At 36.3% G+C, this 17,612-nt stretch overlaps 1 protein-coding gene across 3 annotated transcripts; it reads left to right on the top strand.

Annotated features, from left to right (window-relative positions):
* Positions 1,817-17,463, top strand: LOC109714420 (sterol 3-beta-glucosyltransferase UGT80A2-like). 3 transcript variants are annotated; one of them, XM_020239041.1, is made up of 14 exons: positions 1,817-1,967; positions 3,513-3,694; positions 4,234-4,473; positions 5,040-5,151; positions 5,239-5,409; positions 13,509-13,572; positions 13,707-13,764; positions 14,126-14,300; positions 14,629-14,759; positions 15,661-15,763; positions 15,871-15,947; positions 16,207-16,254; positions 16,395-16,544; positions 16,894-17,463. In XM_020239041.1, the coding sequence occupies exons 1-14, from the start codon at positions 1,898-1,900 to the stop codon at positions 17,080-17,082; spliced, it is 1,770 nt and encodes a 589-aa protein (XP_020094630.1). In that variant the 5' UTR covers positions 1,817-1,897; the 3' UTR covers positions 17,083-17,463. The 3 variants fall into 3 exon arrangements, with proteins under 3 accessions (XP_020094630.1, XP_020094631.1, XP_020094633.1); XM_020239042.1 differs by lacking the exon at positions 1,817-1,967 and adding an exon at positions 3,326-3,429; XM_020239044.1 differs by lacking the exons at positions 1,817-1,967; positions 3,513-3,694; positions 4,234-4,473; positions 5,040-5,151; positions 5,239-5,409 and adding an exon at positions 12,411-12,555.

Genomic DNA, 17,612 nt, shown 5'->3' with positions numbered 1-17,612 from the left:
TTTTTAATATTTGATTGTTATATATTATTAGTAAGTTTAATGTGTTCTCTTTAACAACTTAACAATAAATAAAAAAAAAACCCACAGAAATTGAATAGTCTAATTTCACTTAAATTTAACTTTAATGCAATTTAGTTTAATTTAATTTTAAATAAAAAATAGTTTTATATATTTTTTAAAATTTATCAAACTTTACAGAAAAAATTTTTTTTCGCTTCAAGCAGGAGGAGAACTGATAAATATGCGGGTATGTGCCCGGACAAAAATTGTATGGGTGTCGTTTCCAAACCATTTGTATGGGGATGTTACGGATGGACGCCGTGTGGCGAATTGCAACAAACATCCCTTTCTCTTTCTCTACAATTCTCTCTCTCTCTCTGTTTGGAAGCTCAGAGGTATGATTTATTTTCTTTTTTCATTTTCGTCTGTCGATAGACCATGCGGTGTCCACCGGCATTGTCCTTAAACTAGTAGTTCGGAGACGATGCCCATAAAATTTTTGTCCACGGGTCATGTCCAGGTCCTGCACTGTTGCCATATCCTACGGGCTCCAATGTTCTCTCCATCACACCGTTAACTTTGAAACGAACGGTGATGGCGCTGGATCTGGAGACGCGCCTAGAAATTTCCACAAGGACAACGTTAGTATATCGACACCGAAAAAGAGCGGCAGCTGGGCCCCTCCGGATTCTGCCACGTGTCGTACAGGGCAAAAACCAAACGTAGTCAGTAAACTTAATTGGCTAGACTTAGTGTACCACGTGGTTCATGGACCGATAATTCTTGCGTCAATGTCATGCGATGCTGCAAAGATATCAAATAACAAATATAGCTTTACAGAACTTAAGTTATTAAATTTATTCCTTCAAAAATTTTCTAGTTTGCAAATGTATTTCTTTAAAAATTTAATTTTGTTCATATATGTCACTATCGTTTGATTATTATTAGTTTTTTAATGATGTGTGTGTAAAATAACTATATTACCATTACAAATTTGTTTCTGTGAAAAGCAATCTTTCTTTCGCTCTCTGTTCCCACCTTTGTCGCGGCATGTGCTATATACCTCATTTTTACCACGATCGAGGGCCTTGCCTTTGATGTCGCCATCGCTGTAAGTATTGTCGTTGCCATGGATAAAAAGAAGAGGGTGATAAAGATGAAGAGATTCAATATTGCAATACGGATTATATATATAAGGGGTAAAATAGTTATTTTATTCCTTAACTAACTATGGTTAGTATTTTTAATTCATGATTATCTAAATTTTATTAATAGAGGGATATATTTAGAGACAAAAACTTTTAGAAGGATAAACCTGGTAACTTAAGTTTGTCGGGATATATTTATTATTTAATATTTTTGTAAGGATCTTTATGCAATTATTTCTTAATTCACCTAACTTTTATAATCCTTTTCACCCGACCAGTCTCTAACGCAAATGACAAAGGACTAGATGGTTGGTATTCGAGGTCTCGAATTCTAAGCCTAAATGCTTCACATTTCTAACTAAATTTATTTCTAAAAAAATAAAAAGACAATATACTATCATTCTCTCTCACAAAAAAAGAACCAGGTTCCTAGCATATTAATTTTCTTCTATTTAATTCAAGACAACATCATGGGCCAATTAAAAAGTCTCGAACCCAGACATGAGAATCTTTTAGAATTCACAATTTGACGGTCACGTTCTAAACTTCTCAGTTGGGAAGAGTGATGATACGAGAGTGAATTGTTCGCACGATGACGTGGTGGACCAGGTTCAGGGAACAAACTTCTCTGGCTTCGAACCTCGAGCTCTCGCATCATCACCTTTCCCTTTCCTCTCGCTGCATTTCGAATCGGATTCTCTCTTCTTTCTCTCTCACTCTTTCTCTCTCTCTAAAACACACACACGAGAATGGAGGAGGAGAAGAGTTTGAGTGCGATGGGGGAGAGCAACGGAGACGTCTCCTCCTCTTCCCCCTCCGGTGAGTTTTTTTTTTTAAAAATTTATTCTTTCTCGTTATTTTTTGCTCCCATTCGTGGTTGGATTTTGGTTTATATGTAGTGTGATCAATTGATCAATTAGTTTCTGTTTAATCATCTTGTTTCCCATTTTGGTTTTTTGATGCAAGTTCGTGCCTGTTGCAGTGTTGCAGGATTTGTTTGGACGTCGAAATAAGTTATTTTTTTGCATTCTGAGATGGTTATTTTTATTTATTTTCGTTTGTGTTTAGCCCTTTTTCTGTGTACTTATAATGTGATTGATCATATTCTGCTAAAAAGATTTGAATGTTAAATATAAGGATTTTCATGTATAATTAATTGGAAATAATAATTTTTTTTTTTAGGATAGCGTATTTCACTGGCGAGATAATTTATCTTACTCAGAAAAGGATTTTTTTTTTCTGATTTGAAGGCCGAATATGCTATTCCATTAGACATATGATCACACTCTTATCTACCAAATATTTCAAGCCTTTGTGTAAATCAAAGAGATTTGTCGAACAACATATTCATGCATTCAATCTGGGCCTTAATCTTTTGACAGTGATTCGCAATGTAATTGACAACCTATAAGGTGCTAAAGTTATGTGGTGCAAGTTTGATGCCAATGGCGCTTAGGAATCGAAGCTGTGAAGGTCCAGTAATTAATTTGTATGAGATGCTAAAAATGATTAAATTTTTACCGACCGGCCGTTGTTTCATATAGTGTTAGAATAAGATATCCAGAGTTTGAATGCCACCAGTGCTGTCCACTATTATCTACATCCAAATTTTTAACTTGTAATCCATACCATGGGCCCGTTAAAATATCTCGAGTCCGGACATGAAAAGTGTTGATGATATAAAAATATTAGAAATGCACGCTTTCGGAGAAAAATGATTGTTTCACAGTTATGTTTATCTTTTTGTCTAGTAAGGAAATTTTTACGTATCTTTCTCTCACTTTAGCAGCCTGAGAATGGATTGCTATGCCAGTTGTCACAGTAAGCATGTCTCAACCACGCTGTTATTGTGTGGCGACGGAGTTTAAAATGAAAAAGTCTTCATACAGGGTCGACGCTGATAATGGCAAGTGTCAACATGTATTGTGCCGATAAGTTATCAGCCCACCAATCGTGATGCTGCAAGCAAAATGACGATTTACACTAAATAATTGAAAGTTTTAGGAGCTAGTACTCGATAAATTGACAAGATGGCCGATGAGTATCTCCTAGTCTCTGTTTGATTGATTTGTCTTTACTTTTTCATAAGTATATGTTTAAAAGTTTCTCTTTTATAGATTATACAGCCTATGCAGTTAATTCATCATCATTCCCCTTCGCATACAGAGCTCTTTAAACTTGTCTGATAGGGTTTAGGAATGTAACTTTGGATGCGTATAAAGTTCCGGAGAATCGAACAAAAGATGCATTAATATGGTTGTCTTGTATTTGTGTCTTGAAGGTAATTGCACTGATTCTACTCTTTCTGAATAATGGATATTGTTTGATCTTATTGTTGCGACATCTAAAGCTTGTTCTTTTCAGTGGTGAACGACAAAGGCCTTGCCAGAGCACAATCTATGCCCCAAGGACTGGAGAAAGCTGAAACCTCCGAGGCGTCAGCTGCATCAAAATTGGGAAGGTCAAGAACAGAAAGACGTAAGCAGACTACGCGTGATGATCGTGTATTCCAATTATTTGATGATAAGATTTCTGCTAAAAAGAAGGTTTGTACTCATTCTGTGCCAACCGATAGTGATTACTGTGACTATTAGTATTCTTTTGACCAATAGTATTATGCTAATTGCAGAATCGCTCTGCCTGATCCTATGTGGTCACTTTTAGAAGTGATCAAGTACTATGCTCAATTCGCTGATCTGATTTGACAATTCTGATTTATTTATTTATTTTTTTAGTATATGCGAACTTCAATCAGGATCTATTTTGTGTGAAAAATATTCCTTCCCCTTGTGTTGTAGCTGAGTTGCTCCTTAGTATTAATTTTTTTTAGGGGGGAATTACTTACTACTAAAATAAGAATCTCGTATTTTATTTACAAGAATAAATTGATATACGATTGTGGAACATGATCCAGCTGGAGTATGCCTGTAACGCCGCCCGGGTGAGTGGATAAATGAACCATATCAATACATGAGCTTCCATGCTTTTCAGTGAAATTTTGCTTTGGTCTCTCCTAGTTTTGGTCGTAAATTATGGAAAAGTTAAATTTACATTGCCTAATATATTTTTGTTCGAAATGCTGCAGCTAAAAATGTTGAATCGAATAGCTACACTTGGTGATGACGGAACCATAATTGTTGATGTCCCAAGTGATCTGGAAGCTGCATCACTAATCCACGGTGCTGAAGAAGTTTATGGTGAAGCAGTTGAACAACTAGTGGACTTGACAGACCTCCAATACAGACCTCCCATGCAAGTAGTTATACTTATTGTTGGTACAAGAGGAGATGTGCAGCCATTTGTTGCTATTGGGAAACGTTTACAGGTTTGTTCTTGAACAGCCAACAGCTGCTAACACCTTGCTTGCCAGGCCTTCTGGAAGAGCTATCCTACTCTGAAAAGCGTTTGTTAAAAAAAAAGTTTATGGCCTTTGCTATGTCGGAAAGCTCAAATGAGCTTTAAACGTTGAACACAGAATTTCCAGTTTGAAGCTTTTGCTTTTTTTTTTCACTAAGAAGCTTTTGGAGAGGATTCCAATGACGAAAAATGATGCTAATGCTTTTTTAGACACTTTTACCTAACAACACTTTTGGAGAAATTCCTGCTAGTTAAAAGTTCGAACAGGAAGCCCTTAGTCTCAATTTTCATTTCATTGCCCATATGAAAAAAGAAAAAAAGCTTCATGTGCCATCAAGCATAAGATGTGTAACGTTTTAGGTATAAGAAATTTGTTTAGTTGGTTTAGTTGCTTGTAACTGGTCTTTTTTAACAAATCTTGTTAGTGTAGCACTCAAAGTATGATGCTAACTACAGCTTTACCAAAAAACTACAAAAAAAAAAATGATGCTAATTGCTAACTCTACTTGAATGATCTTAGGATTTTTCTTTCAGGATTTTGGACATCGTGTTAGACTAGCTACACATGCCAACTTCAAGGAGTTCGTTCTGACTGCTGGGTTGGAATTCTACCCTCTAGGAGGAGATCCGAAAGTTCTTGCTGGATGTATGTGAATAAATATAGTTCTTTTGACCTGTTTGAAGGACCTAAAAATCTTCTTTTTCATTGACTGTATGAGCTAAATTTGAGCAGACATGGTAAAGAACAAGGGATTCTTAACGTCATCTCCATCAGAGATACAAATTCAACGCAAACAGATCAAGGAAATTGTATTTTCCTTGCTTCCGGCTTGCAAGGACCCGGACATTGATTCCGGTATTCCGTTCAGAGCAGATGCCATCATTGCCAATCCCCCATCGTATGGTCAGTTTTTTTTAGTTTTGTCAACATCTCAAATCTTTTGCAGGTTAAATTATTTATGGAATTAAAAGGCTGATATGAATGTTCCATCCAATAATCATCTGTTTTATAGCAACTACTTGGGAGCCCTGTCATTGTTTATGTGCGTCTTTATTTATTTTTGTTTATAGCACTATCCAGTTTAGTAATTAAAGAATGCCCCAATAGTGTGGTAGTAGTGAAGATACCCGCGCGTTGCAGCGGGTTGACTCCATAGAAGCAAATTATATATATATATATATACATATATTAGAGTAGGTCTTGTGTGCTATTAGGAGCACGGAGGCCTCCGTGCTCCTAAGCCGTTTTCGATAATAGAGCTTCCGAATCGACGATCGGCTCCGTTAGACTTGATCTAGCATATTTGAAGTATTTAGAAATAAATTTTGTGACTTTTCGATATCATTTACCTAACGATCAAAAGGGTTCAAAATCAACGGCTGAAAATAAAAATCTTACAAAAAGTGGTGATATAGCATGAAAATTTTCGATCAAACATATTGATCTTGCTGTAAATAGTATAAAGAATTTTCTATCAAAATTTTATCTGATTTGAACACTTCTACACCGTTAAACTTGCAAACGGTATACATCAACCATTAAAAATTGTTGATTTTGAACCCTTTCGATCACTAGGAAAATGATACCGAAAAATCACAAAAATTATTTTCTAGATAGTTCAAATACGCTAGATCAAGTCTAACGGAGCCGATCATCGATTCGGAAGCTCCATCATCGAAAACGGCTTAGGAGCACGGAAGCACGGACACGGAAGCCTCCATGCTCCTAATAGCACACAAGACCTACTCCATATATTATATATATATATAGAAATGATATCATAACCAGTTTTCTCAACAGTTGGTAAGTAAAAGTGAATAGATTAAATGTAAATGAGCTCAAATACTTAGCAATAGGTCATTATTAATGGATAAAGCTCAAAACCTTGGCATTAATGCGGTAGTCATAACAATTCGCATTGTAGACATAAGAAGGAGCAAACTAATAGGCTATTATATTATATATATATATATATATATATATATATATATATGTAGAGTTGTGTTGGAATACTATTAATAGTATGATACTATAGACTTTGTGACCATTGGATGCCTAGGCTTGAGTGGGTGGTTGGTGTAAAGTAATGATCCAAGGGTGGAAAAGTGGATAGTATGTACTATTAATAGTATCTTAGCTGAACTCTCTCTCTCTCTCTCTACTCCTATGTACTCATTGGTGCTTGTAGGTTTTCGACCTTTGGATGAGGATTTGTAGGGTTAGGATAATAATTGTGCCCTATGGTTGAGTCGGTGGTTGGTGTAATAGTATAATCTAACGGGTGGAATTGGTCAAAGGGATATATCTAACACTGGAAAACTTACAAGCAACAAGTGGTTGGTGCTTTTAAAAGCACCATAGCCAGACTCTCTCTTTTTATATGTATTGTAACTTTGTAAGAGATGCACATGAACTTACAACTTCAGCAAAGAAAGAAAATAGGCAGTGAGATTTAGTGTCAAACAAAAAGAGTAGTATTCAACAGTAACAGAGTTGCTACACCAAATCGATAGCGGACCACCAAATAGAAGCAAATAGTATATATCAAAAAATATACAGATAAAAGGAGTAAATGGAGGTAGGTGGGAGATGCATGAGAACTTACAGCTACAACAGATGGAATAGTAGCCAACAAGATGGAGTATCAGTCGGCGAAAGAAAGAATAGAGCAGCAACAAAGCTCCTACACCCAACCGGTGGCGAAACAACAAGTAAAAGCTAATAATCATGCAAAAGAAAACAATGAGCAAGTGATGGTCCATCACCAAAGTTGAAGAGTCCATTATGTATAAACCATCCACGTAGAAGGGAACAACATGGTTGGGGATAGAAAGGGGCAGGGATATGTAATGACCTGACCAGCTAGCAATAATAACTCATTGGGTCCAAACTACTGACCCAAAATGCTTAAACCTAGTTATTATCACTAGGGTGTCAGGTCGTTACAATTGGTATCAGAGCCGAATACTAGCCGGAAGTGTGAGATAGGGGCAAAGTGCTACACCTTGGATGTGGTGGGAGCCACCTCTTTAATCTATAGAAACCACCTCTATAATCTCACATTGCTTGGTAATTCTGATATATATGTCTGTGATCTAGATTTAGACCTGACGTGGATGTTAGGTCTAAACGGGGGGTCTGTAACACTCTAGCAGTCCCAAATCGGATGGACAATGATTCTGATTGGATTATAAGAGGTCTTGCACCCTAGTAATAATAACTCGGTTTAAGCATTTTGAGCCAGTGGTTTAGGTCCAACGAGTTATTATTGCTAGCGGGTCGGGTCGGGTTGTTACAGGTGTAATGGCGTGATCTACCCTGTATCCACCGAATGTTGACCGCGGCGACGGCATTGGATGCAGACCTTATTAATGAGGTAAGGAAGGCAATCTACCCTATATACCATGCGACATGTGGATCCCGCAGAGAAGATAGAGAGGCTACAGCAGTGAAGACACCGGCGCTAGTCTCGGGTGAGAGCCTCTTTGATGAGGTAAGGGAGTGATGAAGACGACGATGGGATGGAGAACGTGTCTCATGGATCCTGCAGAGAAGAGGGAGAGTGGCCATAGAAGCCCGAGACGCCCGAGGCCCTCGATTGAAAGCCTCATTTATGAGGCAAGGGAGTAAAGGAGATGGTGAAAGATTTGGGAAGATGGGGATTGGGACTTGAGAGAGAGAAAAATAGGGATGGAAAGATACAATATCAATTAAAATTGAAAGCATTAATTAAAAAGTAGGCCCTACCCTCCAAATTAAGGGGGTGGTTCCACGCGGTTAAGGAATTGAGCATTCATATAGTGTTTATAGGTGGCTCTTTGCGACTAAGGAATTGAGAATTCATATAGGCTGCGTTTGGTTCGGATATTAGTAAGAACTACTTATTCTAAGGATAGATACAAGTTCAGGTATAAGCAGGAACTAGATCAATTTTCCGTTTGGATGAAAATTGAGTTATTCCTGGGAATAAGGTAAATAGTGTTTGGATGGTTAGATTAGAACAAAAGGAATAAGAGTTATAATTTTAAATTAAAATTATTTTATCTAATTAATTAACATCAAAATATTACTTAAAAGTAATTTACTAAATTAATAAATTTATTAGCTATGAATTTTGTATAAGATAATAAAAATATATTAATTAATTAATTAATTATAAAAATAATTTAACTTTTTAATTAGTTAGTAAATTATTTTAGTTAGATAACTAGTAAAAAAATTAGGTTGGTGAAAAAAGCTCTGTTGAATAAAGCTCTGATACCAATAAGGGTGGTGAACAAAGCTCTGTTGAACAAAGCTCTGATACCAATAAGGTTGGTGAACAAAGCTCTGTTGAACAAAGCTCTGATACCAAGAGGGGGAAAGGTTGGGCTAGTGTGATTGGCTAGTTCCAAGTTTAGAGTTTAGGGTTTAGGGTTTATGGTTTTATAGGAAGAAGTAGGGAAACAAGAGATTGACTTGAGATTTAGGATGGGGAGTGAGAAAGGCGCGAAATGCTTTTAAACACAAGAAAAAATTAAAAAATGTTTTTTTGGGGTTTTTTCAGAAAACCTAAACAGTGATATAGAAAACCTAGATATGTGCAGAAAAAAACCTAAATAATATTTTTGGAGTTTTTTTTTTAATTTTTTTAACAAACCTTTGAAAGAAGCAAATACCCTATAGATAGCAGAAATTTAAATGTGAAAGACCTAGAGGAGGGCTCTAAATATTTTTGAGAATTTTTGGGATGTTTTCAAAAAAGTTTTAAAAATTACTATGGGGCGGATGAGGTTGGGTCAGATTATGTAATAGGTAATATATTTGAAAAAGGAGCGAAAGAGCACAATGGAAGTTTTAAAACAGTTTATATATACGGGAAGGTTTGCACAAGAAAAAGAGGGTAAGAGAAAGAAAGTTTGTATTACGAGGATTTTTTCGGTATTTTCTGGGAATTTTTTGGAGTTGGTTTAGAGAAGGCTAATTAACTATGGGTACTATGCAGAATTACTATTTACGTAGATATTATGCAGGGGCACTATGCAAGTCACTATGCAAAGTCACTATGCAAAGTCACTATTCACGTAGGAACCATGCAAAGTTACTATGCAAAGATTACTATGCAAATTAGTGACGGTTGGGAAGAAAAATTTATACAGGAGAAACCTTATGCCGGTCGTTTGGGACAAAGGTAGCAAAATACTTATATGATTTTTCTGGATTTTTTAGAATTTTTTCTAGACGGAAATAGCAATTAGCGTAATTACTATGCAAAATTACTATGCACGAAGTGACAGTCACGTGGACTTGGTGTGTTTATTTTTATTTTTATTTTTTATTTTTATTTTTTTTTAACTTGTAACTTAAAAACTTAAGTTAAAAGGGATTTGTAGGCGAAATCTATCACGATTAAACCCTAATTTAAATGGGATGGATAAATATATGTCTGAAGAGTGTATTTTGATAGAAAGTTCGCAGTAAAATAGGAAAGGGAAGAGGTAGATATAGGTTTTAAAGGATATTTTAATTATGGTTAGAAATAAAATGAAGTTCAAATTTAAAATCTCTGTGGTGGAAATTTGGGTTGCTTCAAATATTTTGGTGTAGGTTCCGTTTGGTATTCCCTTCTAGAATTTACGATAAAATTATTTTCGGTTGTTTTTATATTTCTAAAACTCTTTATCTCATTAAATTTTCGATGATGCAGTTTTCCTGATTCTTGGACTTAGGATGAAATTAATTTTCTTTGATGGATAATACCACTTAAGGCACAGTGTCGGTGCACAAGACCCTCCTGGCATACAGTTTTCAGAGAACCCCGCTCTCACACCGCAAAGCACTCTCTAGCTATCAATGGCGAATTTTACAGAGCATTTCTCTTATCAAATCTGCCAAGCGTATATGCTTTATACTTGCTTAAGATGAATTATTGTCCAAAAAGAACATGCAAAATTTCATGAAGAGTTCAAGGAAAGGGAATCATGGGGCAAAGAAAATACCATGGATAAAAGAGTTCGAGAAATACAATAAAACAAAAGATAAAACTTACATCACAAAGCTAGAAGGTTTCCCTTTCGGGACTTCCCGGGGGAAAAGAAAGGACTTCTTTATACAGACTCCTTATTCCAGATTGCAGTTGTTGAAAAAAATATTTACAGAAAAAGAAGGAAAAGAAAAGCCATTGGAAATATTTGTGGAGCTAGGGTGCTTTCTTAATTCTAAAACTTGTCGTCGAAAGGATCTTCCTTAATGCTTCTGCGCTCTTCGGATGCTTCTCAACCATGCATTCATAGGATGCTTCTTAACCAGGCTTCGATGTTCTTCAGGTGGAGGAGTGGGCGTCTCTTTATAGGCAAAGGAGAGGAGGCGGATGGATTAGGAAATCCGCGGCGGCAGCTGGTATTGAGAAAACTTCGGCGGCCTCTGGTTTTGGTTGGTGTGGTTTTATTAGGAGCGGGCCAGTGGTTTTGGAAAACCGGGGTGCAAATTGGCTGAGGCAAATTGGCTGTGGGACCTATTGTTTTAATTTACTGTGGGGCCCATGGATTTTTCCATGGTCTTGGTGCATGAATAGTTTTGGCATTTGAAGTGGGGGCCATATGATTGATCCGTCATTTGTTTTGTCCATAGGTGGAAAAAATTTGTAGTGTCCAAATTTTGGAGTTTGGGTACTAATGTCAGATGGTTCTTGAATATCATGATTTCTGGACTGTCGTAGCCGTTTCTGATGTAGAGAATACCTTGTTTTGATGGTGGCGGAGGTGGATCACAAGGTGTTTGACAGGAAATGAATACCTTGTTTTGATGATGGTGGAATTGGATCACAAGGTGTTTAACAGGAAGGTTTTAATTAAAATCCTAAACTAAGAACCCTTATTTTTGCCTGTGAAAAACACAGCGGGTTTTTTCTTTTTTCTTTTCTTTTTTCTGATTTTTTCTTTCTTTTCTTGATTTTTTCTTTTTCCAGATTCTTTCTTCTTCTTTTGATATTTCCATTTTTCTCTGGAAATTTTATTTTTTCTCTTTTTCTCCTTTTGATTTTTTCTGATATTTTTTTTTTTATGAATGTCCTACTAAGTGGACTGCAAAAACCATAAAGCAGATGCAGAACTGAAATATGTACAAAACCCTAAAAACTAATAGGGGACTATTTTCATAGTTTTTTCCCTAAATTTTTAAGACTGAAAGGAGGATGTTTGAGTCTGGCAGAAGATGCTTCTAGTATCATGGGATCTTCTTGCCTCTCTTCTGTGATATCTATACTAAGGATAGGTATTTGTTCTGAGGGTGCATCTGGTAGTGGACGTTTTGTAGGGGAATTAAATATTTGTAGTGGAGAAGGTGTTGATGATAAAGGGATTGTTCTTACAGAGGTGGATGGATGGACTACTGGGATTAGTGTAGTCTTAGAAGACAAATTTTGGTTGGGTTTGGCTTGTTGTTGGTTTGCTGGGAGAAGGAATGAACTGGGTACTACTGGTATTATAGGAGGATATTTTGGAGGAGGAGTAGAGGAAGACGGAGATAGAGATACAATACCTTGTTTTTCTGAATTGTCTTGATTCTGAAATATTAATATGCATCATGTTTAGACAATCTAGTAGAGAAAGTTCTTTTAAATAAATAGTCTCCAAATGTCAGATATAATATCATCTAAAGGTTCTTCAAATAGTCTCCAAATGTCTGTAAGAATGCTGTCTTGATAGCATAATTCGCAAAGAATTTGTCTGAGTTCATCTATTCCAAAACCATTCATGCACCAAGACCATGAAAAAACCATGGGCCCCACAGTAATATTAAAATCAAGGGTCCCACAGCCAAATTACCTCAGCCAATTCGTCTCCACCCCGGTTTTCTAAAACCACGGGCCTAATTAAGCCACACCATCCAAAATCAGGGGCCGCCAAAGTTTTCTCAATACCAGGTGCCGCCGCGGATTTCTTAATCCATCCGCCTCCTCTCTTTTGCCTATAAAGGACGCCCCACTCCTCCACCTGAGAAGCATCGATGGTTGAGAGATATCGAAGCATCCAAGCATGAGCATGAAGAGACACCCATTAAGCATCCAAGGTTTGTACAAAATGCTTCAGAATTCTATGCTTCTTTGCTTGGATGCTAATTAATTATAAATAATAAATTAATTAATTATTTTATTATTTAAGCAATTGATAATGATTTAAATGTATTAATTAAATTAATTAATAATTTAATATCATAATTAAGATTAAATTTAGGTTTTAATTAACCTTGTTCCCACTTGGGAACAAGCTTGTTCCAGGGAAAAGGGTGGAACAACAGTTCCAGCTTTATACCAACTTATTTTAGGGACCCGAGAACTAATGTTCTCGGATACGCAAATTCTTGTTTGGGAACAAAGGGGGGAGTAAGGGCTTATTCCCCCCTTGTTCCTGAACCAAACATTGCCATAGTGTTTATAGATTATTGATTGACGAGGCTTGTGCTCTAGAGATGATAAACACTGGCTATGTCAAAATTTATTTATTTATTTAATCTTATTTTCTATTTTTTAAAAAAATTTCTAATGAAATTGTACTAGTCCGCAGGCTCCTAGATCTCATGGTGATATGTTTCTTGGTTTCGCTTGGGCTTGTATTTGCTGTCTCCTCAGGAGGGTTGGTTGAAGTTTGATAGCTTTGGCCTGCTTAGACTTTGAATATAACTGTACAGTTTTCTTGTCGAGGTGCCCATACACTTGTGTATGATTGGAAATAGTTCTTTTACATAGCTTTTAAACTTGGCTCATTTTTACAAAAGACTCTAAGACAAGTACGTATAGGGACCTTATCACTTTTTTGGTATATTCAAATTGAATCTATCTACATATTTTTCTTATGTTCTGATGATTAATCTCTTTTCATGAACTTCCTTTTTATATTCTTGGTAGATTTCAGTAAGCTTTGCTGCTTTGGATACCTTCATTTTTTATTGATCCGGAGAGTTAGTTGTTAATTAATGCTATGCTCTATAGGAGATTTGGACTGACATAGGCCAATTTTGTGCAGGACATACCCATGTGGCAGAGGCTTTGAAAGTACCAATTCATGTATTTTTTACAATGCCTTGGACGTGAGTCTCTCTGTCTCTGTCTCTCTCTGTCTCTCTCTCTCTCTCTCTCACATGCGTGTACGCAATTATTTGACGTATCCTATCATGGATATCTCTTGCTGCTTGGCTAATCCTTTTCTTTTTCTTTCTGTCAGGCCCACTAGTGAATTTCCGCATCCTCTTTCTCGCGTCAAGCAACCAGCTGCTTATAGGGTGAGTCAATATTATGCTGCTCCATGTTCAGTTAGATTAGATTTCTAGATGCTTGTTTAGTTGGTCGAATTGCATGAATACATCGTTTTTACGAGATGGTCATATATTTTCTTTATGGCTTCCTTATGTTGAAATTTTTTTATTCCATATTCAAATTTTCCTTTATTTTTCTGTCGGATTTTGGAAGTTAGATGCTTCTTCTGTTCAGTCGATTTTTTTCTTCTAGCCATCAGATTTCACATAAATGATGACATTAGAGGATTTTTTTTTTTCTTTTACCCCCTTATATCTTTGTGTTGACATAATCTTTTTATTCAATATTAATTTCCTAGTATCTTTCAACGTTTCGTAATGATTGCAGCTTTCGTATCAAATTGTTGACACTACGATTTGGCTTGGAATACGGGACATAATTAATGATTTCCGGAAAAAGAAGTTAAAGTTGCGACCTATCACGTACCTAAGTGGTCCACATTCTACTGAGGACATCCCTTATGGATATATCTGGAGCCCACATCTTGTACCTAAACCAAAAGGTCTGCACATCATGTGCTTTTATTTCATGGTAGTGAAAACAAGTAGTATATTTCTAGCATACAAAAGAGACTTAATATAGCAAATTGACTTTGGCCTTAATGGTTTTAAACTTTTTCAAGGTGTATTTGGCTAATCAAGCCTTTCAAGTTATATCATGCTGTTTGTCGTACAATTTTAGCTTCTAACTTCGAATATCGTATTGTTTGTTTTCTCAATATGCAAATTGAGTTTGCGGTTTTGATAAGGTTTGATTTCCTACATTGAACTTGCGGCAAACTATGAAATATGAAGTATGAACTGAATGTATTTTATTTCGTAATTTTGCAGATTGGGGTCCCAAGATTGATGTAGTTGGTTTTTGTTTCCTTGATCTTGCATCAAATTATCAACCTCCTGAATCACTAGTGAAATGGCTTGAATCTGGTGAAAAGCCTATCTACATCGGATTCGGTAGCCTTGTATGCTTCTCTCTCTATCACCACCTTTTTTATGGTTTTCCCTCAGAGATCTCTTTTCGAGTTATGAAACTTAGACAAGAAAAATTTTCGATGATCTTTAATAAATCATTATTTGAGCTTTTCTTTTGACTTTTTTCTTAAAGAAAAGGCACCTAGCTTGACCAATTTGAACTATTTTGCTGGTTCACTAGTTGCATCTTTTGTGGCAGAAAAGATTACTGGGCAGCAAAGCATGTACACTGGATTTTTGTTTCTCCTGGTTATAGTTCTTTATTAAACCACCTTAGTCATAGTTGAGCCAACTGAAATTTGCCACAGATTTCCAAGACCGCCTTTACTATGTAATGATTATGAGGAGCATCAAAACTGATTCTTGTTGTACTACTGAAGATAGGTCGGTACCTTAAATATATCAAATATTTATGTACAAATTTACAAATTTTACAAGTTTGCCTATATTCATGTGATTTAAATCATCATTGAGAGAGACTGACATATGACTGATTGTCCTTTTCTAGCCTATTTTTTTCCATAGAAGCTGTTCTTGTTTTTAATATTATATAGTCAACACTCCCCCTCACATGTGGACTCGAAATATTTTGACAGAACCCAAGATATTGACTTGAATTAAATGGGGGGAAATACTAGTAATGCCAGGAGCTTGCTGTAACTCGAACTCAGGATCTACTGCTTTGACACCATGTCGCATAATGTGAAACAACCATGTCTCTAAGAGCTTAAGAATTGTATTTTTAATATGATATATTCAACATCATTAAATCGAAAGTCGAAGGGCAAAATATTAGATAAAGTCCTAGTTACAATTCGCCATTTACCGATTATTTTCTTTAGCAAGGTGCTTTTGTTGAGTATTTCTTTTGAATATTCTGTGATATCTTAGCCAGTTCAAGAACCAGAAAAGATGACTAAAATCATTGTTGAGGCACTTCAAATCACTGGACAGAGAGGCATCATCAACAAGGGCTGGGGTGGACTAGGGGATTGTAAGCTTATTTACTCCTTTTTCTCGGCTTGATGTAGTCGCACAACTTGTGACGTTCACTTTTCCCATAGTATGTAAATGTTGCTCATCAACTCTTTGTTTTGTCAGTGGCAGAACCAGAAGATTTTGTATATCTGCTGGACAATGTCCCCCATGATTGGCTTTTCTTGCAGTGTAAGGCGGTGGTAAGTTATTTTTCATTCTTTTAAGAACAGCAGATAAGTTACATCAACTACTTTGCTTCTTCACATTTTTGCAACATTTTGTAGCTTCCCTTTTTCTATACTTCAAAACTGGGGCATCGTGAACTTCTTATGTGATACTTTCCCAATACAAATTCTCATAATGTCGACGATTAAGTGCATTACTCTCTTAATCTCTTAATCTACTGGTAAACTACTGATTTTTTCTTTTCTTTTTTTTTTTTTCTGTAAAATTTCTCAGGTGCATCATGGCGGTGCTGGAACAACTGCTGCTGGCCTCAAAGCAGCGGTAGGAACCTCCACTCTTTCCTCTCTCGTCTATTTGCCACTTTCGCTTGCTATAAGCCTTTGGTGTTTTTTCTCTTCACGTCGGGAAGTTCCAAGTTCCAACATAATTAGATCTTATAATTGTCTGTAACTAATATGCAGTGTCCAACTACTGTAATACCGTTCTTTGGCGACCAACCATTTTGGGGAGATCGGGTGCATGCTCGAGGGTTAGGGCCCCCGCCCATACCTGTTGAAGAATTTTCACTGGAAAAGTTGGTCGGTGCGATAAAGTTTATGCTGGATCCTCAGGTGAATTCTACTGAATATCCTTTTATGCACTCTTTCCATACCGTCGCGATAATATTGTCATTATTAATTATAATTACCATTCTTGCAGTGTGAAAGTGCCCTTAAGTCTCCAAATTATGATTTGGCGTAGCATCTTATATTGGAACAGTAGCATTGTCCCATTTATCTTTTTCAAATTTTGTTAAAAATATATATTAGCTTTGCTATTTAGGACAATAATTATAGTAGTCCTTGATGGTGAAAAATTGGTTTTTCAGCTTTTGATCAAACCATCTCTAAACTTTCGCAGTACGGCAGTGTTTGCTTTTGTACAGATCTGAAATCGGTGAACATTCGTGAAAATTTGCAGGTGAAAGAGCGAGCTCTCGAGTTGGCGAAGGCAATGGAAACAGAAGATGGCGTGACCGGGGCGGTGAAAGCATTCTTCAAGCATCTCCCCTCCCAATTGCCATCTCGGCATTCTCCGCCGCCGTCGAGCTCTGTGGATCCTTTTCTGGGTCCCTTCAGGAGATGTTTGGGTTGTTTGCCTGATTCTTGACATCTTTCTTTCTTAAATCTATTATTATCCGTGCCGACGGACAATTTCAGAGAAGAGAAAAAAAAAAAGAAGAAAAATTTATTATACTCCTGACGGTGAATTGATATTTTAAGAGCTATATGTTTTTTAAGAGCTTTGTTATTGGTAGAGCAAAATAGATGAAACTTTATCACCAGTCTCTGCAATAATCTGCTTCTAGTATCTGCAAAATGCCAAAAGAAAAATATGGAGATGCTTTTATTGCAAAAGGAGACTCTTTTGGTTTCTGCACTAAGAACAAACAATATAGGGATGTCAATGGGTACAGATACAAGTAATTTTATCCGACCCCGAATCCAAACGGGGCAGGTTTATCCGATGTTAAATGAATATGGTTTTGAATATGGGTATAAAAGATAGAGATCTGGTGTATTTGGATTCAGGTATGACTTTTGTCGGTACCCGAACCGAATACCATCCGAATCCGAATTTACTTTACATTGTATAATATATATGAATATTTAATGTTATATTTGAATTTGTACTTTAAA

Source organism: Ananas comosus, linkage group 8 (assembly GCF_001540865.1).
Source record: "Ananas comosus cultivar F153 linkage group 8, ASM154086v1, whole genome shotgun sequence".
NCBI classification, from domain to species: domain Eukaryota; kingdom Viridiplantae; phylum Streptophyta; class Magnoliopsida; order Poales; family Bromeliaceae; genus Ananas; species Ananas comosus.
The sequence above is the reverse complement of the archived record's forward strand: the minus strand, read 5'-3'. Positions and strand labels throughout refer to the sequence as shown.